This window comes from Lampris incognitus, chromosome 6 (genome assembly GCF_029633865.1).
Source record: "Lampris incognitus isolate fLamInc1 chromosome 6, fLamInc1.hap2, whole genome shotgun sequence".
NCBI classification, from domain to species: Eukaryota; Metazoa; Chordata; class Actinopteri; order Lampriformes; family Lampridae; genus Lampris; species Lampris incognitus.
The window spans coordinates 66,048,373-66,074,850 of NC_079216.1; the positions used below are offsets into that span (position 1 = coordinate 66,048,373).

Sequence of the window (26,478 nt, forward strand, 5' to 3'; positions counted from 1 at the left end):
CCAGATGACCAGTAGAGTCCGCAGAAGACCAGCAGAGTCCACAGAAGACCAGTAGAGTCCACAGAAGACCAGCAGAGTCCACAGAAGACCAGTAGAGTCCGCAGAAGACCAGTAGAGTCCCCAGATGACCAGTAGAGCCCGCAGAAGACCAGTAGAGTCCACAGGTGACCAGCGTCCGTCTGTGACGGGCATGGTGGCCGCGGGCGGGGGAAGGAGGTAGGAAGGGGTACCTCCCCGGCCTCGCTCTGCAGAACCCCCCCCCCCCCGCCGGCTACACATAAGGAGATGTTCTGACTCGGCTTGCCTAATTAAGTTAAGATCTAGACCATAATTGACCCAAATTGGAAGCGACTGTTGCAGTTCCACCTTGAGTCACGTGGTCGCGTGGCTCGGCCCGCCTGCTGGCAGCGGAGACTTTTCAGATCTCACACACAAAGAATTTCTGTGACTTGTGTGTTTTTCTTCTCCCCCCCCCCCCACATCAATGAAATATGCGATGGGGAAAGTCAGCAAAGTATGTGGCCTCTTTCCTGTCATCTAAGTGCCAACGGACTCCGATGGGGGAGATGCGAGCGAGGGGGTGGCGGGTTGGGGGGGAGGGATGGGGGGTCGGGGCGAGGTGAGTAAGAGATGAGTCAACAGCCCCGCACTATAAGATATCCTGATGGAGCCCGACAGTGGCATTGCACTTGCAGATCGACCAAGGTAAGGTCCCCTCCTCCTCCTCCCGACGCCTCTGCTCCTCCGCTTGCTCCTCCGCGTTTCTTTCCTCGGACCCTCCGCACCTCCGCCGCGCCCCCTCTGTCCACTGCGCCGGCATGCCTTTCCCTCCGGACCCCTTCCTCAAACCGCCCCCCGTAGCAGAAGTGAAGAGGTGCAAGTGATGAGCAGTTTTCAAGTTATTTCTGGTGTGCAGCATTAGTCGGGACCCCCCCCCCTCCTCCCCTCCCCTCCCTCCCCCTCCCCCTCCCCCCGCCGTGCAGCGTGTAACAAGTGTTGCGTGTCCTTGTTTTCTCGCTGGTTTTGTTGGTGTTGGTGACTCAGAGTGCTTATCAGTAGTGGGACCTTCAGCCTGGTCAGGACCCTCAGGGGGAGGGCGGGGGGAGGGGGGTGCGAGGGGCAGCGGACGTCTGTGTGGCCACTCGGCCCGACTCGGTGATCTTTGTACCGATTACATAGTTGGGGATCCCCCCACGCGTCCAATCCAAACCAAACGGGCCGTGTGATCAATGGCAGGGGAGGACAGGTGTTTAAACAGCGGCTGCACGAGCCCGGGTGGCCCCGCGGCCCCACGTGGCGGCGCGCGGGGGGGGGGGGGGCGGGGGGTCCTAAACGTTGAAAGATGGGAAATAACATTTGCTTGCGTAACGGCGTCTCTGAGCACATTCCCGCTCTCTTCCTCCCAGGAATACCGGTGTGACTGTCCGCCCGCATCCCAAATATGGACAAGACGAAGGCCCTCCTCCTCTTCCTCTTCTCCCTCCTGCAGCTCGTGGCCGTGGGCAGAGCGGCTCCTCTGTCGCGGGAGGCTGTCAGGTCCAAAGTCAAGCGCAACGCTGAGCAGCTGCTGAGGAAGATAGAGATGTACTCTCAGGTAATAATACTGCAATATACATTACCATACACATATATATAATACTGCAATACACATTACCATATGTATATAATACTGCAATGCATATTACTATATATATATATATAATACTGCAATACACATTACCATATATATAATACTGCAATACACATTACCATATATATAATACTGCAATACACATTACCATATGTATATATATAATACTGCAATACACATTACCATATGTATATAATACTGCAATGCATATTACCATATATATATAATACTGCAATACACATTACCATATGTATAAGACTGCAATGCATATTACCATATATATATAATACTGCAATACACATTACCATATGTATAATACTACAATGCATATTACCATATATATATATAATACTTTAATACACACTACCATATATATAATACTGCAATACACATTACCATATGTATAATACTACAATGCATATTACCATATATATATATAATACTGCAATACACATTGCCATATATATAATACTGCAATGCATATTACCATATATATATATAATACTGCAATACACATTACCATATATATAATACTGCAATGCATATTACCATATATATATAATACTGCAATGCATATTACCATATATATATATAATACTGCAATACACATTACCATATATATAATACTGCAATACACATTACTATATAATACTGCAATGCATATTACCATATATATAATACTGCAATACATATTATAATATATAATATTGCAATGCATATTACCATATATAATACTGCAATGCATATTAACATATATAATACTGCAATGCATATTACAATATATAATACTGCAGTGCATATTACCATGTATAATACTGCAATACATATTATAATATATAATATTGCAATGGATATTACCATATATAATACTGCAATACACATTATAATATATAATACTGCAATGCATATTAACATATATAATACTGCAATACACATTACCATATATAATACTGCAATACATATTACATGCTTCAACTGTTGTGTGCTGCGGTAGTGCAGTATAGACAGGGTGTTATGTGCCCCATGCTTGTTGATATATTCTGTTCTTATTTCTGTTTCTTATTTTATCTTTTATTTCTGTTTGTTTCTGTTATCTTGTTTCTATTTTCCTTGTTATCTTGTATCTTGTATTTTGTTAGTTTCTAGTTTTTTCTTACTGGGGCGTGAGTGTCTGCAATAGAACCCAATTTCCCCTCGGGGATGAGTGAAGGATTCTGGTACCGGTTCTGATTCTGATTCAGTGTGTAATACTGGAATACACTTGGTACGCGACATTAGGGCGTGTTTTTCTTTCTCTCGTGTGTTTTTTCTCATATTGTTCACAGTAGGTGAGTTTGTATTGTGCAGCACAACTTGCATTGAATGTGACCTACACAGAAGAGTGGGAACTGAGTTTGAAATGTACAGTAGCTGAATAGGCGGCACAGTGGCAGAGGTGGAAAAACCCGGTCCAGAAAGCAAAAACCCTTACCGTGTCTTTACTCCATCCATGTATCAACCAGCTGATTTGGGAAACTAGTCCGGTGCAATCTGATGGTTTAGTACATGGGTGGAGTAAAGACACGGTAGGGGTTTTAACTTTCTGGGCCGGGTTTTTTCACCTCTGCCCGGTGGCCCAGTGGTTAGCGCTGTCGCCTCACAGCAAGAAGGTCCTGGCTTCGAACCCCGGGGGTTGTCCAACCTTGGGGGTCATCCCAGGTCGTCCTCTGTGTGGAGTTGGCATGTTCTCCCCGTGTCTGTGGCGGGTTTTCTCCGGGTGCTCCGGTTTCCCCCACCATCAGAAAGACATGCATGTTAGGGTTCGTACTCCTGTCTGTGTCCCTGACCCGAGGCCACGGCAAGACGAGCTGGAGCTGGTCCCCGGGCGCTGCACGGTGGCTGCCCGCTGCTCCTAGCTACACAGCCAGGATGGCTTAAATGCAGAGAGGGCTTTCCCCAGAGGGATTAATGTAGTACAACAAAACACCAAATTAACTTAAGAGGTGAGAAGGGGTAGGACAAAACAAGTGCGTACTTCCTCCTACTCCTTTCTGAACATGCAACAAGTAGTCTGACGCGTGCGGAGATTGGTTCGCCGAGTTTGATGTGTCCTCGGAGGGGTCCACCTCGGTCGGTTTAAGTCCTCTGACTGGATGATTTCTCTTGTTTCTGTAGCTGCAGTTCCCTTCCGGCCCCACCATCAACTCGCCCCCGGACAGCGTGGACGGGCTTTCCTCGATAGTGGTGGTCCTCGAGGGCTACGACAGCCTGCTCTCCGAAAACCTAGACGGGCTGCCTCAGCTGAAGCTGGAGGTCTCCTCCCTGAGGGGCTACCTGAACGACTGGAGGCAGGGGCTCTGCGGAGACCTGCGGCCCAAGCCCTCGCTGCAGGGGCGGCTGGCGGAGCTGCAGAGTCGGAAACAGTACGTTTACACGGTGAGCATCGAGGCGCTGATGGGGCTGAAGGACTTCCTCGGTCAGCTGCTGAAGAACCTCGACCTCCTGGGGACGTGCTGATGGTGCCGGGCCGCGGTCGAAAGATTTGCTGAGCAAATCCGAGTCGGCGACTTGAAACTGTGACGTGTCAAGTCACAGAAGTCGGCACTGTGACGCAGCGTTGGTCATTTTAACATACTGAACATTGTTTTCTAAAGCCATCTATTCTTTGACCTTGAGTATTTATATTATATATATATATATATATATTTAAAGAAGGCGTTTTATAAGAGAAATGAATTCTGTAAGAATGTTTACATACAAGTTTGTCTGTAGCAAATATATTCAGTTAGTAACACCAATGTTTACATGCAAACATATTTAGGCTTTGCAGACCAGCGAATCTGCTACTGACACACACTGCTGTGGGGGGGGGGGGGGGAGAGCGCTTGGGTTTGAACTCGAGTACTGTATTCAACAGGACGGTGTGAAAAAAAAAGAAGCTCTTGTCCTCTCTCAGTCATCCAGCTGGCTCAGCAGAGTTGGGCCGGTTGTCTCGTCCAAAATGGGAAGTCACGATCGGCATCTACGAGATTCCTGAAAGCCCGGTGGAAAAGAATGCCGAGTAGCAGATGTTTTCATTTAACAACTGGAAGGAAGAAGGGGGACACACGAGTAGAGCAGTCACAGGTTACCAAACCGCTGGAATCCATGTTATTTATATTGCAGTTTTGTATACTACAGGCTAGCGCCTTTTTCAAACCGATGCAAACTAGCCGGTTCACGTGCATTAAAGTGTTTTTCCAAGTACGCCGAGTGGATTCTGCTCGTTTGTTGGGTGTGAGTACCAGAAATAGGCCTCGTGTCATTTATGAGGGTGACTGTCTCAAAAAAGGGGCAACAATGCGCTCCCGAATCCACAACACATGTGTGGGAGGCACTTGTCCAGAGCCATCGGCTCACGGTTAACGGCTCCGGTTCCAAACTGTTCCGAGAACGTTCCAGACCGAACCCACGCCGCACCGCTTTAGGACACACTTCAAAACCCCGTGTCAGTTTTGACAGCAAATTCCAAAGTTTGGCTTCAGGGGTCGTTGAAAAAAATCATCACGCGTGGCGCTCTATTCTGTCGCCTACCAACACGGGGATCGCCGGTTCGAATCCCCGTGTTGCCTCCGGCTTGGTCGGGCGTCTCTACAGACACGGTTGGCTGTGTCTGCAGGTGGGGAGCCGGATGTGGGTGTGTGTCCTGGTTCTCGTACTACCGCCTCCTCTGGTTGGTCAGAGCGCCTGTTCTGGGGGGGGGGGGAATAGCGTGATCCTCCCACGCGCTACGTCCCCCTGGTGAAACTCCTCACTGTCAGGTGAAAAGGAGCGGCTGGTGACTCCACATGTATGGGAGGAGGCATGTGGTAGTCTGCAGCCCTCCCCGGATCAGCAGAGGGGGTGGAGCAGAGACCGGGGCAGCTCGGAAGAGTGGGGTATTTAGCCGGATACAATTGGGGAGAAGAAAAAAAAAACATCACTCATTTAGACAGATTGATAAAAAAAAATCTTTTATTAATTTCTGGAGGTAAAAGCAACAGCAAGTTAAATATGAACAGTCACACAGGGAACTTCAGGGCAGTGACGTTACAATAAAGGTTTACGGAGCATTAAAAATGTTTTTTCAAAAATCTTATTTAGTTGAATATAGCGGGGCTTGATTCCAGCGCTCATATTCTTAATGGCCACATATTCTGTCTCTCACTGTACACAAACACAGCGGCTAACTGTTGAACCATTTGGTCCGTTTGACGTTGGTAGTCTGGTTGCTGGTTCCCATCAGTTTTCTCTTGTACTGCTCCACCAGGCTATCAAATCGTGCGTCGTCTCTGTTCCTGACGTGGCTTCTGGTTGGTTTAACAGCCTGGAAAGCAAAGACAAGAGGTGCCCCCATTAAACCACTTCCCTGAAAACAAGAGGGTCCCCTTGCTGACAAGACAACTATATTCAGTGATAGAAATGATCGTCACTGAAATTCACATGCAGCGGTGTCACCTGTAATCCATCCACCCACACACCCATCCATCCACCATCCATCCACCATCCATCCGGAGTGTCCAGGCTGTGCACATGCACGTGAGGTCCACTTTACCAGCAGAGTCCCTCCTCTCCGCGGTGCTTTATACTGTCCATGAATCAAATCTACAGTACCTGGATCCTGGACCCTGTGGGTTTTTCAATGTTCTGTCGTGCCTTTCGCTCTCTCCGGCTGGAGCCAGCCCCGACCTTCTTGGGTGGAGGGGCGTTTTTCTTTCCTTTATCCCGCATTCTGCACATTCATGCGATAAAGTCAAGTCAAGGTTATTTATATAGCACATTTAAAGCAACCGCAGCTGAACCAAAGTGCTGCGCAAGCTTAAAATACAATACAAAATAAGTGACACATATGACTATAACAATATATGTAACCGAGACATAATACAAGGCATAATTCATAACTGCAGCACTGCCTTATTAATCACCGTCACACGGCAGCAGTGTTGTGGTTGTTGTCCGGACTCATTAAAGACACGTTGTTAACCTGCTCCGAGTTCACTTGTCTGCCGGGGAAACACGACTTTAACAACACATGTTAATATGTACGCGAAGGCTCATGAGGTTCGACTCCACAAAAGGTTTAGCTTCCATTTAAAAGTGACGGTTTTTGCTGGGCGTCCGGGTGGGGTGGCGGTCTATTCCGCTGCCTACCGACACGAGGATCGCCTGTTTGAATCCCCGTGTTACCTCCGGCTTGGTCGGGCGTCCCTACAGACTCAACTGGCCGTGTCTGCAGGTGGGAAGCCGGATGTGGGTATGTGTCCTGGTCGCTGCACTAGCGCCTCCTCTGGTCGGTCGGGGCGCCTGTTCGGGGGGGGGGGACTGGGGGGAATATCGTGATCCTCTCACACGCTACGTCCCCCTGGTGAAACTCCTCACTGTCAGGTGAAAAGAAGCGGCTGGTGACTCCACATGTATGGGAGGAGGCATGTGGTAGTCTGCAGCCCTCCCCGGATCAGCGACCGGGACGGCTCGGAGAGTGGGGTGATTGGCCAAGTACAATTGGGGGAAAAAAGGGGGAGAAATTCCCCCCCCCCCCCAAAAAAGTGATGGCTTTTGAGAACATGTGCACTACCCTAAATTGCTGGTTGTCGACTGAACTCTGCGTTGCATCTTTAACAGCCGGGGCATCAACCTGTCTGCCATTTCATACCCACTGTGGGATTCAACAGGAGGTGAAAAGCAGCTTCAGCAAAGTAATAATGACGCGACCCATACCTGATCTTGGGTCCCCGGTGGGAGGGGAAAGGGAGGACCGCTCTGCGCTTCTTTCCGTCTTCCATTTCAACGTGTTCCACCTCGGGGTTGGTCTGGAAGCCGGAGAAGTGTCTGCCCTGCTTCCGGTTCAGCGCCGGGGCTGATTCACGCGGCGGCGGGAAGACAGACAAAGGAAAACAGTTTCCCTGTGATGACTGTTCAGATCTCATGTAATCTTCAACCAGAGAAGAAAATTGTTGCTTAAATGGAAACACATGTTTGATAAACACGCTACTGCTAATGGTAAGATACCAATTAGTGGGGAGGAAAACCAGATGATCTTACAACCGGCACACGCCACGGTATGTGCCACGGCCTAACGTGTCCCTCACATTTACACAAACTAAAGGAAACCGACTAATTCAGAGAAAGACAATGTTCATACCGTGACCGTTTCTAGACGCCTGTGTGTTCTGTGCGTCTGTCTTCGGGCGAGAGGCATCTCCAGGTGTCTGCGACTGTGGCTTGGCGCCACCCTTCTTCCCTGGCACGCTTCTGAAACGCTCCTAGAAAAACAAGCACACAGCAGGAAGGTCCCGATATGAGAACTTCCCTACACGATTATGGCGGCCAAAAGAATTTACGATCATGGTATTATCACCATAACTGTGCAGTTCTTGTGTGAGACCACAGTCTGACAACCACTACTACAACTACAACAACAACAACTACTCCTACTACTACTGTAACGGAGGTATTTTCTCGCCCTGTGTGGGATTTGATGCGGGGTGTACTGCACCACAAGGCGACATCGCTAACTGCTCGAGTAATGGTGGCCGACCCCCTGGCGATCAGCCAATGAGTCTTTTTTTTAGGTTACAGTAGTCACCTTCTCCCGGAAGCGCCCCCTCGCACTTGGTTAAACCCGTGCTCCGAGGAGACTTATGAGGATCTGCACGCTTCTGGATCCCACCGCTGCCACCAATGTAACCGAGCATATTTCCGCCCGCTGCGGGATTCGATCCGGGGGTGTACTGCACCAAAAGACGACATCGCCAAATTCGCTACACTACTACTTTCAGCTGCTCCCGTTAGGGGGCGCCACAGTGGATCATCCGTTTCCATCTCTTCCTGTCCTCTGCATCTTCCTCTGTCACACCAGCCACCTGCATGTCCTCCCTCACCACATCCATAAACCTCCTCTTTGGCCTTCCTCTTCTCCTCTTCCCTGGCAGCTCCATATTCAGCATCCTTCTCCCAGTATACCCAGCATCTCTCCTTCACACATGTCCAAACCATCTCAGTCTTGCCTCTCTTCCTTTTTCTCCAAAGCGTCCAACCTGAGCTGTCCCTCTAATATACTCCTTCCTAATCCTGTCCTTCTTCATCACTCCCAGTGAAAATCTTATCATCTTCACCTCCACCACCTCCAGCTCCACCTCCTGTCTTTTCATCAGTACCACTGTCTCCAGACCATACAACATAGCTGGTCTCACTACCATCTTGTAAACCTTCCCTTTAACTCTTGCTGGTACCCTTCTGTCACACATCACTCCTGACACTCTTCTCCACCCACTCCACCCTGCCTGCCCTCTCTTCTTCACCTCTCTTCTGCACACCCCGTTTATTTGGACAGCTGACCCCAAGTATTTAAACTCATACGCCTTCATCATCTTTACTCCTTGCATCCTCACCATTCCACTGTCCTCCCTCTCATTCACACATAGGTATTCCGTCGTGCTCCTACTGACTTTCATTCCTCTTCTCTCCAGTGCATACCTCCACCTCTCCAGGCTCTCCTCCACCTGCACCCTACTCTCACTACAGATCACAATGTCAACCGCAAACATCATTGTCCACAGAGAGTCCTGCCTGATCTTGTCCGTCAACCTGTCCATCACCATTGCAAACAAGAAAGGGCTCAGAGCCGATCCTTGATGTAATCCCACCTCCACCTTGAACCCATCTGTCATTCCAACCCCACACCTCACCACTGTCACACTTCCCTCATACATATCCTGCACCACTCCTACATGCTTCTCTGCAACTCCTGACTTCCTCATACAATACCACACCTCCTCTCTCGGCACCCTGTCGTATGCTTTCTCTAAATCTACAAAGACACAATGTACCTCCTTCTGGCCTCCTCTATACTTCTCCATCAACATTCTCAAAGCAAACATCACATCTGTGGTGCTCTTTCCTGGCATGAAACCATACTGCTGCTCGCTGATCATCACCTCTCCTCCTCTTAACCTAGCTTCTGTTACTCTTTCCCATATCTTCATGCTGTGGCTGATCAACTTTATACCTCTGTAGTTGCTACAGTTCTGCACGTCGCCCTTGTTCTTGAAAATCGGTACCAGTATGCTTCTTCTCCACTCCTCAGGCATCCTCTCACTTTCCAGGATTGTGTTAAACAATCTAGTTAAAAACCCCACTGCCATCTCTCCTAAACACCTCCATGCCTCCACAGGTATGTCATCAGGACCAACTGCCTTTCCACTCTTCATCCTCTTCATAGCTGCCCTCACTTCCTCCTTGCTAATCCACCGCACTTCCTGATTCACTATCCCCACATCATCCAACCTTCTCTCTCTCTTCATTTTCTTCCTTCATCAGCCCCTCAAAGTACTCCTTCCACCTTCTCAGCACACTCTCCTCACTTGTCCAATGCAATTCCATCTCTATACTTGATCGCCTTAACCTGCTGCACATCCTTCCCAGCTCAGTCCCTCTGTCTAGCCAATCAGTACAAGTTCTTTTCTCCTTCCTTAGTGTCTAACCTCTAGCTAGTGTTAGTGTCTATCTAGTGTTAGTTAGTTAGTGTTAGTGTCTAGCTAGTGTTAGTTAGTTAGTGTTAGTGTCTAGCTAGTGTTAGTTAGTTAGTGTTAGTGTCTAGCTAGTGTTAGTTAGTTAGTGTTAGTGTCTTAACAGTCTGACAACTAACCACTCTGATATACTGTGATTTCATGCCCACTGACCATGTCCTTACATAATTTTTTCCTCTTTCCAATTTTCATGACATGATTTTGCACGGCAGTAATAGCCACACATTATGGTAGTAGCTAGCTAGTGTTGTGCATGACCAAGCTTAAACCTGCCTGAGTCAATACCAAACCCCACAAAGGATAGATGCATTCAGAATACACATGACCCCTGATTATTTGTTTTACAGCACAAACAAATGTATAATCAATTGCAAGGCAGGGAAATAAAAAAACCAACTGAAATAAACTCAAACACACCATCAGTCTATTTTCAAAGGTTATATTAGAGCAAAAGGGGGAAAAAAAGTTCCATATAATTCAGTTCAGTTTATAAAGTAAATATGTTCCACTTTGGGATATCCCGGTTACCACTATCAGTTCTGTGATTTCCTTACCTGGATTACTGCAGATGCATAGAAACATTTTGACTCATTTCGGTTAGAATTGCCTTAAACTTGTACGCAAGTACGAGTGAACGGCACAAAGGACGGCAGACTACATGAATATTTATGAGCCTCTGAAACGAGATCCAGGCAGTGGTTACAAGAAAAAGGTGATCGATTGCCTGAAGCTGTTAGAACAGGACAATGCTGTTGACAGAATTTTGTACCATAGTTTATACACCTAGTCTGGATGGTTTACCTAAGATACATACAGATCACCTGTAGTGGCCAAAAAGAGGCTCTGACGTCCTATCCAGCGACACCACCTAGCCATTGGTTCAGATTTGTGGACGACACCTGGGTTAAAATTAAATCTCAGGACATACCACGTTTCACCGACCACATTAACTCTGTGGACAACCACATCAAGTTCACCAGGGAGGATGTGGAACATGACAGGTTAGCCTTCTTGGACTGTGAAGTTGCAGTTGGTGATGGGGGACATTTGATTGTTGATGTTTAACATAAATCAACACATACTGATCAGTACTTCAGGTTTGACTCTCATCATCCACTGGAGCACAAACTAGGAGTCATCAGGACACTCCACCACTGAGCTGACAACGTCCCCACCGACACAACAGCCGGGGAAGGGGAGAAATCCCACATTAAACAGGCCCTGGTTAAGTGTGGTTATCCTAACTGGGCATTTGACAAAGCCAGGAAGACCCCAAACAGTGCACCAACCAGTCGAAGAGAGGAGAAGGACAACAGCTGTCTAAGCCTAAACCAGTGGTGATTCCGTATGTGATGGGAGTGTCGGAACAGTTGAGACGTGTATTATCCAAACACCGCATCTCACTTGCTTTCAAACCCCATAACACGCTGTGCCAGAAATTGGTCGACCCCAAGGATCAGGTCCCCCGGCACAAACAGAGCAATATAGTGTATAATGTTAAGTGTCAGGGGGATTGCCATGACTTGTACATTGGGGAAACTACACAGACGCTGGCCAAGAGGATGATGCAACACAGCACAGCCAACATGTCAGACCAGGACTCCAAAGTCTACACCATCTACAGGCCAGTGGCCACTCTTTCAAGGAAATCCCTGATAGGGAGGAACGCTGGTTTGAATGGGGAGTAAGAGGCCATCTATGTGAAGATGGAACGACCATCCCTGAACCGGGGGGGGGGGGGGGGCTAAGAGTACATCTGTCACCATCTTGCAATGCTGTGATTTCAACTATTCCCCGATCCTCTGTGAATAGTACACATGGCCACTATAACTCCAGTTAACGGTCACGGCAATTTGCATATGAGACCGACTGTTGTTTTCAGTCGTTATGCCACTGTATTGTTTATAAGGGTGGGGTACCTGCAGTCACTGTATTGTTTATAAGGGTGGGGACACCTGCAGTCACTGTATTGTTGATAAGGGTGGGGACACCTGCAGTCACTGTATTGTTTATAAGGGTGGGGACACCTGCAGTCACTGTATTGTTTATAAGGGTGGGGACACCTGCAGTCACTGTATTGTTTATAAGGGTGGGGACACCTGCAGTCACTGTATTGTTTATAAGGGTGGGGACACCTGCAGTCACTGTATTGTTTATAAGGGTGGGGACACCTGCAGTCACTGTATTGTTTATAAGGGTGGGGACACCTGCAGTCACTGTATTGTTTATAAGGGTGGGGACACCTGCAGTCACTGTATTGTTTATAAGGGTGGGGTACCTGCAGTCACTGTATTGTTTATAAGGGTCGGGACACCTGCAGTCACTGTATTGTTTATAAGGGTGGGGACACCTGCAGTCACTGTATTGTTTATAAGGGTGGGGACACCTGCAGTCACTGTATTGTTGATAAGGGTGGGGACACCTGCAGTCACTGTATTGTTTATAAGGGTGGGGACACCTGCAGTCACTGTATTGTTTATAAGGGTGGGGACACCTGCAGTCACTGTATTGTTTATAAGGGTGGGGACACCTGCAGTCACTGTATTGTTTATAAGGGTGGGGACACCTGCAGTCACTGTATTGTTTATAAGGGTGGGGACACCTGCAGTCACTGTATTGTTTATAAGGGTGGGGACACCTGCAGTCACTGTATTGTTTATAAGGGTGGGGACACCTGCAGTCACTGTATTGTTTATAAGGGTGGGGTACCTGCAGTCACTGTATTGTTTATAAGGGTCGGGACACCTGCAGTCACTGTATTGTTTATAAGGGTGGGGACACCTGCAGTCACTGTATTGTTTATAAGGGTGGGGACACCTGCAGTCACTGTATTGTTGATAAGGGTGGGGACACCTGCAGTCACTGTATTGTTTATAAGGGTGGGGACACCTGCAGTCACTGTATTGTTTATAAGGGTGGGGACACCTGCAGTCACTGTATTGTTTATAAGGGTGGGGACACCTGCAGTCACTGTATTGTTTATAAGGGTGGGGACACCTGCAGTCACTGTATTGTTTATAAGGGTGGGGACACCTGCAGTCACTGTATTGTTTATAAGGGTGGGATACCTGCAGTCACTGTATTGTTTATAAGGGTGGGGTACCTGCAGTCACTGTATTGTTTATAAGGGTGGGGACACCTGCAGTCACTGTATTGTTTATAAGGGTGGGGATACCTGCAGTCACTGTATTGTTTATAAGGGTGGGGTACCTGCAGTCACTGTATTGTTTATAAGGGTGGGGACACCTGCAGTCACTGCATTATTTATAAGGGTGGGGACACCTGCAGTCACTGTATTGTTTATAAGGGTGGGGACACCTGCAGTCACTGTATTGTTTATAAGGGTGGGGTACCTGCAGTCACTGTATTGTTTATAAGGGTGGGGTACCTGCAGTCACTGTATTGTTTATAAGGGTGGGGTACCTGCAGTCACTGTATTGTTTATAAGGGTGGGGACACCTGCAGTCACTGTATTGTTTATAAGGGTGGGGACACCTGCAGTCACTGTATTGTTTATAAGGGTGGGGACACCTGCAGTCACTGTATTGTTTATAAGGGTGGGGACACCTGCAGTCACTGTATTGTTTATAAGGGTGGGATACCTGCAGTCACTGTATTGTTTATAAGGGTGGGGTACCTGCAGTCACTGTATTGTTTATAAGGGTGGGGACACCTGCAGTCACTGTATTGTTTATAAGGGTGGGGACACCTGCAGTCACTGTATTGTTTATAAGGGTGGGGTACCTGCAGTCACTGTATTGTTTATAAGGGTCGGGACACCTGCAGTCACTGTATTGTTTATAAGGGTGGGGACACCTGCAGTCACTGTATTGTTTATAAGGGTGGGGACACCTGCAGTCACTGTATTGTTGATAAGGGTGGGGACACCTGCAGTCACTGTATTGTTTATAAGGGTGGGGACACCTGCAGTCACTGTATTGTTTATAAGGGTGGGGACACCTGCAGTCACTGTATTGTTTATAAGGGTGGGGACACCTGCAGTCACTGTATTGTTTATAAGGGTGGGGACACCTGCAGTCACTGTATTGTTTATAAGGGTGGGGACACCTGCAGTCACTGTATTGTTTATAAGGGTGGGATACCTGCAGTCACTGTATTGTTTATAAGGGTGGGGTACCTGCAGTCACTGTATTGTTTATAAGGGTGGGGACACCTGCAGTCACTGTATTGTTTATAAGGGTGGGGATACCTGCAGTCACTGTATTGTTTATAAGGGTGGGGTACCTGCAGTCACTGTATTGTTTATAAGGGTGGGGACACCTGCAGTCACTGCATTATTTATAAGGGTGGGGACACCTGCAGTCACTGTATTGTTTATAAGGGTGGGGACACCTGCAGTCACTGTATTGTTTATAAGGGTGGGGTACCTGCAGTCACTGTATTGTTTATAAGGGTGGGGTACCTGCAGTCACTGTATTGTTTATAAGGGTGGGGTACCTGCAGTCACTGTATTGTTTATAAGGGTGGGGACACCTGCAGTCACTGTATTGTTTATAAGGGTGGGGACACCTGCAGTCACTGTATTGTTTATAAGGGTGGGGACACCTGCAGTCACTGTATTGTTTATAAGGGTGGGGACACCTGCAGTCACTGTATTGTTTATAAGGGTGGGGACACCTGCAGTCAGTGGAGACTGAAGAGGTCCCTTGGATGAGTGATGAGACGTTTCTCTCAATAAACCTTGTGTCCTGATGAACTGATTCAATTTTCTGTGAACACCATCAGTTTAGTTCACGCAACAAAAATACTCCACTTCAGGATTTCCCGGTTGTCAAACAAACAAAACTCATAACAAGGAAGTATTCTCAACTGCAGTTCAGTTCATGTAACTCACAAACAAAAATCCACAAACCCCCAAAGCTTAAGTCAAGAGGAAAAAAGGCAAAAAAACAAAACACAACTAATCACCCAGCTTTCACCGATTCACGGTTACCGTGGTGATTATTAAGCTGTTGTCGAGTCTCCGGAGATGTTAAGCGGTCGGATCCTCGACAGATTCCTTGAGAAGATGAGATGACTTTTCACGGGGACACACATGCAAATATATAACAAATGCGGACTTAACAAGACGCAAAGGCCTGGGTAGGCTGACGAAGTGGAGGTCTAACTCCTCCCTGCTCGTTATTCACCGGCATCAGTCGATATACTGACTTTTGCAACTCACCATAAAAGTACCTAATGCCCCTTTTCCACTGCATGGTACCGGCTCGACTCAAGATTTTCACTGGGAGTGATGAAGAAGGACAGGATTAGGAATGAGTATATTAGAGGGACGGCTCAGGTTGGACGGTTTGGAGACAAAGCAAGAGAGACAAGATTGAGATGGCTTGGACATGTGTGGAGGAGAGATGCTGGGTATACTGGGAGAAGGATGCTGAATATGGAGCTGCCAGGGAAGAGGAGAAGAGGAAGGCCAAAGAGGAGGTTTATGGATGTGGTGAGGGAGGACATGCGGGTGTCCTCTCTCACCACATCCATATGTTCATATGTACGTACATATGTACATATCACTACATCCATATGTCACAAGTGTGACAGAGGAAGATGCAGAGGACAGGAAGAGATGGAAACGGACGATCCACTCGCTTTTTTTGGTCTTCCATTGGGCAGAAGTTAGGGATAGTACCTGGTACCAGGTACTTTTTTTGGTACCACCTCTGTCAAGGTTCCAAGTGAGCTGAGCCGATACTAAAAAAAGGTGACATAAAAACACCACTATAAATAGATAAATTAAATTAAATAAATAAATAAAATATAAATACATATAAATATATGTATATTTATTTAAATATAAATAAAAACAACTAGTCAACACGCCCACAAATGACCAGCAGGGCTTCGCCGTGAGGGGCACGGCATGAGGGGACACTTCCCCTGTGTGTGTAAAATCATATTCCATCTGCAGTGGAAAACCAAATCCCAAAGTAAGGTGAGTAGAGTGGAGTTGAGCCAGTACCATGCAGTGGAGATGGGGTATAAGGGGCCGGTCTTTCCAAAAGCGGGTAAACCAGAGCAGGACTGGTGGGTGTGTGAAGGTGAGTGAAAACAGACTGACAGCCGGAAACCTATTTCTTATCATCATTACAACACAACTTGGGCGATCGACACACGAGCTAGTTACTGCCCCCCGGGGAAGGGAGACGAAGCGAGAAGGGAAAGCAACGGAAATGATTTACGAGGCGCTGGATTGTTTACACAATATCATATGTGCATTACTAACATGATATTAATATTTCAATTTTAAATATCTCAGTTATCCTCAATACTGGTGTATCATAACACCCCTAGAACACAGGACAGATTTCCATTTCACAAGGAGCAGCTCATTTCCAAAACTCAGAAATGCCACAAATACGCACCTTATTTTTCTGGTGCCGGATTTCTTTTATTTTGAGTTTCCTTTTGTCCTCCAGGGAGAACTCAACAATAGGTCTCTGTGGAATGACCCAGAAAGGAAATTAGGAAACTGATTAAACAAGACAGGTTGCCAGACCAAATACAAACCACGCACAAATGTTCACACAGAAATTGACACGCAAATCAATATCAAAACGGTCAATTCCCAGAAAAACCCTGCACAAGGCCAGCGGGTCCAGAGATAAATCTATGAAGACAGCGACACTGCAAAGTTTCCAGGTGCCCCTGACAAAGTTACCCTGTGTGTGACCCAAGAGCAGAAGCCTTCCTCTGCACAAACCCACCTTGTGAGAGCCGAAGATGTCGGGGTTGTTGTTGAGGTAACGCAGCGTGCCGAGAGCGTGCTCGTGATCTTGGAACTGAACAAAGCCGTATCCCAGAGACTGTCCCACCGACTTGCCCTTCTCGGGCTTCCTGTCGTACATCACCCTGCACTAAGAGAAACAAGGGAAAAGCATTTTCACTGCACCGTCATAACTATCATGGACAGAGGGCAACAGCACCTCTTAGTGGTCAAAAGAGGAGATTTTTTCTTTTATTTTATTTTCCCCAAATTGTACTTGGCCAATTACCCCACTCTTCCGAGCCGTCCCAGTCGCTGCTCCACCCCCTCTGCTGATCCGGGAAGGGCTGCAGACTACCACGTGCTTCCTCCGATACATGCGGAGCAGGGGGGGACATAGCATGTGGGAGGATCACACTATTCCCCCCAGTTCCCCCTCCCCTTTGAAGAGGCGCCCCGACCGACCAGAGGAGGTGCTAGTGCAGCGACCAGGAGTCATACCCACATCCGGCTTCCCACCCGCAGACATGGTCAACTGTGTCTGTAGGGACGCCCGACCAAGCTGCAGGTAACACGGGGATTCGAACTGGCATTCCCCGTGTTGGCAGGCAACAGAATAGACCACCACACCACCTGGACGCCCCCAAAAGATAACATTTTGTGAGGTCTTTGAAAGCTTATTGCCACTTCAAGTTGCTACACGTTTTTATCTGATTATTTATCAATTATTTACCAACTAATTTTGTTTAAGTTTAATTTGCATCCCTCTATATGACCAGCATGAGCAGCTGAGACCACCAGCGGCAAGTTTACATATTGCTGTATGAGTCCAAATGCCTGCCACCAGACGGTATCCCTCGCAAAATCTAGCACACAGATGGGATACCATGATGCAAACGCCTGTTTTTCCAAAACACCACATCCCTCACTCTTCTCTTCAAAACAAATGAAGGAGCCATCAGAGGGGGAATGCAGATCTTTGTAACAAGGAAGCTGTTTTGATACTACTTCTGTCCACATAGGGGCTGCCAAAATGCAAAAATCTAAAATTCCTCATAGGACATTTAAACAAGCATGTCTGACAGAGCCATCATTAGCAGGGGAGAACCAACTAAACACGACGCCTTGAATAAAAACCCTACTGGCGTGTCATGTATCGTCTTACCTCAGTGATGCGGACGCCTTTGTTTCCTTTTACAGCTTGAAGGCAAAGTGCTTTCAGTTTTTTATTGTCCACTGACTTGGGCAGGTTATGGACGCATAATCGAGTCTTTGACACAAACACATTTACGCCCTTGAGTTTGGCCCTCTTCACATCTTCAAACTAAAGGAAAAAAGTGAAAGAAATTGCAAAAGTAAGTAAAGCGGTTGTTTAAGGAGTTGCAAAGCTATGATCCTAACAAGTTGTGGGAATAGTTGGAAAGAGGTGGTAGGGAGAAAGAACTCACTCTCGCTCTCTTGTTCATGTCTGCTTCAGGCACGCCCTCCGCAGCCTTGGTTCCAGCACGGATCACTGATTCATGAGGATTATGGAGCCACAAACAGGGCGAGATAAAAAAAGCAGGACTCAAAGGCAACTCAAGCATTGGGGTACTGTTACTGATAGTCTGCTGAGGAAGAGCAGCAATTCACTACGTACACTGTATAACATCAGCGATTTCACTACAGGGAATAGGCTACGCGGATACTCCAATACTGGCCTCACAAGCCAAACTTAACCCTGCAAGTTCTGTCATTAACTTGGAAAGTCTTGTCTGGTCTGGTCTTACGGCTGCTATGAGCCCTCTATGATAAACAAAACTGGGGGCAAAATGGTTATGTTCTACCACTGCTTAGCAAAGTGCAGGAACCTCATCTTCACTCCATATCAGTCTTAATACATCTTATCCAGAAATGCTTTTCACATACACAACAACCCAAAAAAAATGTAACACTACAGACAGCATCATGAGGGCATATAGATTTAGTGTACCAAAGGATCAGAGGCAGAGTGATAATGGTCATTGGAGAGAGCTATGGGGGAGGGGGGTGTAAAGGGAGAAAAGTAGAGGAGCGGTGGTTGCGCGATTTAAGAGAATACAACATATTCGGTCAACTCACATCCTTCCCTGGCCAGGTAGAGGTTCCTTGTGCCCGTTTCCACTTTCACCTTCTTAGTCTTCAGCTTGGCAGCATCCTCCCTGGTTACTGCTGCCACAATCAACAGCTTCCTGCCATCCACCCGGATACCCCCGCTCTGAGTCACACACCCAGCAATACAACAACCAACATGAGCACACTGTAGGGCTTTCTTTTTTCATTTGGAATTCAAAAATTCGTTCGAATGTGGGGGAAAGTTAATATTTGAACTGTAATGACCTGTTCTAATTCAAAATTTACAGTTTATATGCACAACAGACTGTCTGAAGTAGTTTGCCCTGGGACCCAGCAGAGGACGCTCTAAAAATTCACTAGCAGCTTGACATATTGACCCATCAGTAAACTCAGATGATAATGTTATGTTGTCGCGAGTGTCGTCCGTTTTACCGTTAATGTTGTTGTCATTCATTGTTACACCTCAAATACACCGAGCATGGACGCGGCGCGTCCCGTAGGCAGGGCGGAGGGTTTTTTACCTGCTACACCAACTGTGTCTGTGGTGCATGTGGTTGCAAGCCAGCCGTGTTTTCTTTCTTTTTGGATTTTTCCCCCCTTTTTTTCTCTCCCCAATTGTACTTGGCCAATTACCCCACTCTTCCAAGCCATCCGGGTCACTGCTCCACCTCCTCTGCCAATCAGGGGAGGGCTGCAGACTACCACATGCCTCCTCCCATACATGTGGAGTCGCCAGCAGCTTCTTTTCACCTGACAGTGAGGAGTTTCGCCAAGGGGACGTAGCGTGTGGGAGAATCACGCTATTCCCCCCAGTTCCCCCTCCCCCCCGAACAGGCATCCCAACCGACCAGAGGAGGCGCTAGTGCAGCGACCAGGACACATACCCACATCCGGCTTCCCACCCGCAGACACGGCCAATTATGTCTGTGGGGACGCCCAACCAAGCTGGAGGTAACACGGGGATTCGAACCAGCAATCACTGTGTTGGTAGGCAACGGAATAGACCGCCACACCACCCCGACGCCCCCCAGCCGTGTTTTCTGAGGAGATTTCAAGGAGGCTACTATAGAAAATGGGGTTACGTTTTTCAAGTGATAATGCAGTTGGTGATGCAGGGCTGAATTAATTAACTAGACTGTTTTAATTACAGGATCATGGATACACACTGAGTTGATGATTTATTTTTATGTGCAATGAAATAAAACCCACAAGGTTGCACTGCTGTGTCGCATTGCCTCAGGTACAAGACCGTATTTATTTTAATAATTTTTAAACAGATTGTACTTGTTTTTTAAACAGTTCTATGTAGTGTTTACCTGTTGGGGGGCTGTGTAGCCACGTGTAGAGGGAAAAAAATTAGATGAGACCGTATGTATTATGGTACTGAACGGGGGGCATTCGAATTAATTTGAATGAATTGCGCGTCATTTCAAATTCGTTTGAACTTGATTTTTGGAAGAAGTGACAGCCCTAACTCGCTGAGCAAAACACACATCTTACTATTAAACTGGAGTTCAATGGAATAGTTTCACTTTCCTAACTTAAAATGAAAACTGGTGTGAATTATGTTAGCCTATATTTTACCTCTGCTTCATCCTGTGCTGCAGCTATGCATTTCTCTGCAGGTTCTTTACTCTTAAATTGGGCAAATGCACAACCTGGCAAAAAGACACAAACCAAATAAAATCATTAGTCAGCTTGCTGACAATCAAAACCGAGAGAAGAGTGTTTCTCATAAGTACTGCTGCCTGACCTTTAGAGTGCCCTGTGTCTGGGTGGACAACAATTTTGACATATTTAAGCTCTCCATAGCGCAGAAGGACCTCCTCCAGGTCTTCCTCCTCAGTGTCAAAGGAAAGATTCCTAAGCAAGGTCGAACATGAAAAAGAGATTAGGATGAGAAACAAGTGCTGGGGGAACAGGAGTTGAAGCTGGGTATATGAGGAGTAAAATGAGTGGAGGAGGACGGTGTAAGGTGAATGACAAGTTAAAAACAGGGTGAGAAGAGACTTGCCAACCTGATGAAGATAGTTCTGCCCTCTGTTACATCTAAAGAGGGTGGTCTGCTTGGTGTTTTCTTGTGACCTAAAGACAGAATAAGTAAAGCCATCAATATGAAATGGCCCTTGTGCAAGAAAACTTGTGAGTGCATTCCATTCAAAACTATGAAAGAAAAACAAACAACACACAATCACACCTGATTCATCCTCCTCATCCTCATCATCTGACTCAAGGCTACTCTCGTCATCTTCTCCCTCCTGGGACACATCATCATCATCATCATCTTCTTCTTCTTCTTCATACTCCTCTTCCTCCTCTACTTCATCTTCCTCCTCACTATCTTGTTCTTCGCCACTGTCCTCATCTTCTGAATGGGACTCTTCCAACTCTTGCACAACTTTAGGCCCGAACCTATGGAGAGGATTGGTAACAAGATGGTTGTCAGCCATTTTAGCAATCTGGAGATAAATAAATTGAGGCATACAGATTTTAGGGTCATACTTCTTTTTTTGAGGCACTGCTTGTTTTTCTTCTCTTTCCTCTTCTTCAGGGACACTTTCTGGATGGGACTGATTTGCACTTTCCTCTTCCTTTTTATTTGATCCTGTGTTGTGTGCAAGGTTCATATCATATTTGCACATATCCATTTACAAATTGTCAGCTACCCTGGAAGATACATAACACACCTTCTCCTTCCAGATTTACAAATCATTTAACATGTCATGTCCTACATTAACATATGTGATCATCTACTTTTACCGCTGTACCATACAGCCATTACCTTCACTGGAGGATGGTTGTGTTGCAACAAACTTATCCTTGGGAACAGCCCAGTCAACGGCTACCGGCCGACCTGTGAAAGAAAACAACAGTAGCAATTCAAACACTCAAGAAATCACAATCATTGAATCACAATTGATGAAAAATGGTTATTATTTTCAAAGTGAGGTCACAAACAGCAACAACAACAAAGTGTATCACTAATGCCCCTTTTCCACAACATGATACCGGCTCAACTCAACGAGTGTCGTTTTCCATTACCATAACAGTACCCCCTCAGCGTAGCTGGTCTACAATGATTTTGGTACCCACTCCAGTTTTTCTGGAACCTCGACAAAGGTGGTACCAGAAAAGTAGTAACAGTTACCAAAATGCCGATACTTTCCAGTAATGGAAAGTGAAAAAGTCAAGTCGAGTTGAGTCGGTACCACGTAGCGGAAAAGGGGCGTAATAGTCCTCGAGACAAAGACATCTCACAAACCTTTGATCTCCTTCAGGTTCATAGCACTGAGGGCTCTCCCTGCCTCAGACACATTCTTAAACATGACAAATGCAAATCCTCGCATTTTCCCATCTATGCAAAGAATGAACAAAGTCAAATAAACAGAGGGAAGAAGCAATCAACCTAATCTTAAGCTACAATAACTCAAAAACAATCTTGGTTGGTTTTTTTTTTACATCTTATATTTTAATAAACTATTATTTCAGATGTGTATTGTTGTTGTGATTTGTTTTACCGGGTTTAAGAGGGATCTTGGTTTCAAGGACGGTTCCAAAACTGGCAAAGGTTTGCTTCAAGTCCTCCTCAGAGCACTTCCACACAAGACAACATTTTAAGCATTACAGGTCAAGAAAGATGCTTCCTTATACCATGTAAACTGAGTGCGACTGAGAAGAGTCAGAGGAATGACGAATGCATGCTTTACTATTACATTTTATACCAAATGGTCATACCTTAAAACTAAGATTCCTGATTATAAGTCTGGCTTTCATCATATTTTTCCGTATTCCTTTGGGTTTCTGATCAGTACTCTTTGGCGCTGGCTCATCCGGTGCTGGAAAAGAGACAGAACCAGAGCACAGATTTAAATTGTTATTACATACCAGTTTAATTCTCCCGTAAGCTGGTATTCTGTGATTGTTGGTCATATGTTCATACTAGTACGGGGCAATATTGAAAAATCAAATATGACTTTGACTGAATGTCTCAATACCGATAATGTGATAGCATTTTGGGGATGACTAGTGATGCTTTCATAAGATATTTACACACACAAACAAATCAGAAATGATCATGAGTAATGTGGATATAATGGCCAAGCCGAGAGTTATTGTTTATGTCACTCAGTTAAAACAGTCAAATAGGTTCAGTTTTGTATCACTTTACCGTCGAGCAGTCTCTAAGACCAGGGATCGACAGATAACCAAAATCCCAGACGACAACTAACCTCACATCATGATTCCAATGTGTTTACTGATACATTAATCCAAACCTGTTTTTCTCTTGACATTTGTTTTCCTTTTTGCCAGTGATAAAGATATCCGATGTCCGTCGTATTCCTTTATTTCTTTCAGTGCTCGCTGTGCATCCTCCTCCATAGAGAAGGTGACGTACCCGAACCCCCGGCATGTTTTTGTTCCTGGTAGATATGCAGAGAAAAACAAAAATCAAGGGACATAATTCTAATGTGTTAAAACGACTGTAAAAAAAAGTGGGTAACACCTTAGTATGGGGAACATAGTCACCATTAATTAGGTGCTTATTAGCATGCAAATTAGCAACATATTGGCTCTTAATTGGTCATCATTACGTACTCATTAATGCCTTATTCTGCATGGCCCTATTATACAACCAGTAAGCCATTAACTATGAGTTTTCCCTCTATAACCTCAGAAGTATTGCTTATTAGTAGTACCACCTCAATATGCTTTGCTTAGTATGGCCTTTATAAGGTGGTAGTACCACAAGAAGAGTTATTCTCCCTTACTAACACTTAATGAATATGGTCTGTTCTTACATAACAACACACAAAACTACAAGTGTTCATAGTGTTAAATTACTGTAAATTAAGTTTTTGTTACTTAGAATATGTTCCCCATACTAAAGTGGCATCTTGATCATTACTAATTCACTAGTAATTAAGTTTTTGTTACTTAGAATATGTTCCCCATACTAAAGTGGCATCTTGATCATTACTAATTCACTAGTAATTAAGTTTTTGTTACTTAGAATATGTTCCCCATACTAAAGCGGCATCTTGATCATTACTAATTCACTAGTAATTAAGTTTTTTTATGTTCCCCATACTAAAGTGGCATCTTGATCATTAGTAATTCACTAGTAATTAAGTTTTTGTTACTTAGACTATGTTCCCCATACTAAAGTGGCATCTTGATCATTACTAATTCACTAGTAATTAAGTTTTTGTTACTTAGAATATGTTCCCCATACTAAAGTGTTACCAAAAAGTGTAACCCACTTTAAGTGTCTCACCTTTTTCGTTGACGACGAAGCACTGTTTGACGGGCCCGACTTCAGAGAATATATCCTCAAGACGTTCGTTTGAGGCTGACGTTGGTAAAGACCTGACAAACAAAGTCAACGACGGCATGGCTCCCCGCTTCGCCGCCGTGTTGACGCTAACGCTGGGCTGACGAGGCGCCACGGATCGTCCTACGGATCGGTGTTTCGCTTCCGAGATGTTGACGATGTCGCCTTTCCACTATGAAACAAACAAAGCGGTCACTGCTTATACGGAAACACTCCTTTAAACTGCTCAACCGGACATGTTAGCCAAATAACACGACGTCGCATGTTTACATGAGGGAGCGGCCATCTTCGAAATCTAACGGAAGTTGTCGGTCTTCTTCTTCTTCTTCCGTTTTGTGTTGGTTGGTAGGTTGGTTGGTAGACGTTTTCGGCGCGGTACCGCCACCTTCTGGACGGGAATATTATCGGGTCTAATACTCACCAAATGCTTGCAGGAGTCACGGCGCACCGAGTACACGTTACTTTCATTCAAACTGAAACCACAAAACGGTCTCACAGAGCTGAATCGGCTCGTCCGGACTCAACGTTTACTGAGAGGCGAACGGAAGCGACCCCTTCAGCCTCAGCTGACTGCAGGTACCCCCCCCTTGCAGATATCCCCCCCTTGCAGGTATCCCCCCCTTGCAGGTATCCCCCCTCCTTGCAGGTATCTCCCCCCTTGCAGGTATCTCCCCCCTTGCAGGTATCCCCGCGGATCAGGTCCCCCGGTACGCTGCTGCATGTGGGGGAGGACCACCGTGACTTGTAGACTGGACTGGGGAGGGCAAACACGCCGGCCGAGAGGAAGACCAGGACCCGGCAGTCTACACCCATCTACCCCAGGTGGGAGAAGGCACCGACACTTCTATCCGGCCCACATCCCGCGTGGGATGACGGCACTTGGGCGGTCCGCTCCTGTTTGCCAGATCTGGGTCAGAGCTAGGGTTGCCAAGTCCTTGAAATGGAAATAAGGAACAGGGGACAGGGACGGGGGTTGGATGGACGGGGCGGCCCGGGCATAACAAATATAATGTGCCTTACACTAAACACAAATACACACACACACACACACACACACATATATATATATATTTTTTTTAAATTTATATTTATATTATTTATATACATACATATACATATATATACACACACACATATATATTTTTATTTTTTCATTTATATTTATATTATTTATATACATACATACATACACTACCGTTCAAAAGTTTGGGATCACATTGAAATGTCCATATTTTTGAAGGAAAAGCACTGTACTGTTCAATGAAGATAACTTTAAACTAGTCTTAACTTTAAAGAAATACACTCTATACACTGCTAATGTGGTAAATGACTATTCTAGCTGCAAATGTCTGGTTTTTGGTGCAATATCTACATAGGTGTATAGAGGCCCATTTCAAGCAACTATCACTCCAGTGTTCTAATGGTACAATGTGTTTGCTCATTGGCTCAGAAGGCTAATTGATGATTAGAAAACCCTTGTGCAATCATGTTCACACATCTGAAAACAGTTTAGCTCGTTACAGAAGCTACAAAACTGACCTTCCTTTGAGCGGATTGAGTTTCTGGAGCATCACATTTGTGGGGTCAATTAAACGCTCAAAATGGCCAGAAAAAGAGAACTTTCATCTGAAACTCGACAGTCTATTCTTGTTCTTAGAAATGAAGGCTATTCCATGCGAGAAATTGCTAAGAAATTGAAGATTTCCTACACCGGTGTGTACTACTCCCTTCAGAGGACAGCACAAACAGGCTCTAACCAGAGTAGAAAAAGAAGTGGGAGGCCGCGTTGCACAACTGAGCAAGAAGATAAGTACATTAGAGTCTCTAGTTTGAGAAACAGACGCCTCACAGGTCCCCAACTGGCATCTTCATTAAATAGTACCCGCAAAACACCAGTGTCAACATCTACAGTGAAGAGGCGGCTGCGGGATTCTGGGCTTCAGGGCAGAGTGGCAAAGAAAAAGCCATATCTGAGACTGACCAATAAAAGAAAAAGATTAAGATGGGCAAAAGAACACAGACATTGGACAGAGGAAGACTGGAAAAAAGTGTTGTGGACGGATGAATCCAAGTTTGAGGTGTTTGGATCACAAAGAAGAACGTTCGTGAGACGCAGAACAAATGAAAAGATGCTGGAAGAATGCCTGACGCCATCTGTTAAGCATGGTGGAGGTAA

The 26,478-nt window shown here is 46.0% G+C and overlaps 2 protein-coding genes across 2 annotated transcripts; one reads left to right on the top strand and one right to left on the bottom strand.

Annotated features, from left to right (window-relative positions):
* Positions 1-694: 694 nt before the first annotated feature.
* Positions 695-4,848, top strand: LOC130114323 (leptin-like). Its single transcript, XM_056282174.1, has 3 exons — positions 695-705; positions 1,407-1,594; positions 3,785-4,848. The coding sequence occupies exons 2-3, from the start codon at positions 1,442-1,444 to the stop codon at positions 4,124-4,126; spliced, it is 495 nt and encodes a 164-aa protein (XP_056138149.1). The 5' UTR covers positions 695-705; positions 1,407-1,441; the 3' UTR covers positions 4,127-4,848.
* A 719-nt stretch (positions 4,849-5,567) lies between these two features.
* On the bottom strand, positions 5,568-24,594 carry rbm28 (RNA binding motif protein 28). The gene is made up of 20 exons (XM_056281763.1): positions 24,246-24,594; positions 23,245-23,391; positions 22,706-22,806; positions 22,489-22,564; positions 22,233-22,325; positions 21,753-21,824; positions 21,473-21,575; positions 21,168-21,382; positions 20,989-21,055; positions 20,724-20,833; positions 20,555-20,628; positions 18,977-19,112; positions 18,325-18,389; positions 18,042-18,200; positions 16,878-17,027; positions 16,536-16,610; positions 7,770-7,890; positions 7,346-7,484; positions 6,242-6,359; positions 5,568-5,954 (listed from the first exon to the last, which is right to left on the bottom strand). The coding sequence occupies exons 1-20, from the start codon at positions 24,361-24,363 to the stop codon at positions 5,814-5,816; spliced, it is 2,280 nt and encodes a 759-aa protein (XP_056137738.1). The 5' UTR covers positions 24,364-24,594; the 3' UTR covers positions 5,568-5,813.
* Between the last annotated feature and the right edge of the window lie 1,884 nt (positions 24,595-26,478).

Coding starts and splice junctions, on each gene's coding strand:
- LOC130114323 (XM_056282174.1), top strand. CDS start 1,442: ATGGACAAGACGAAGGCCCTCCTCCTCTTCCTCTTCTCCCTCCTGCAG. Junction 1,595..3,784: donor AGATAGAGATGTACTCTCAG/GTAATAATACTG, acceptor TTGTTTCTGTAG/CTGCAGTTCCCTTCCGGCCC.
- rbm28 (XM_056281763.1), bottom strand. CDS start 24,363: ATGCCGTCGTTGACTTTGTTTGTCAGGTCTTTACCAACGTCAGCCTCA. Junction 22,326..22,488: donor CAAGATCCCTCTTAAACCCG/GTAAAACAAATC, acceptor TTCTTTGCATAG/ATGGGAAAATGCGAGGATTT. Junction 18,201..18,324: donor ACATGAACAAGAGAGCGAGA/GTGAGTTCTTTC, acceptor TTTTTCCTTTAG/TTTGAAGATGTGAAGAGGGC.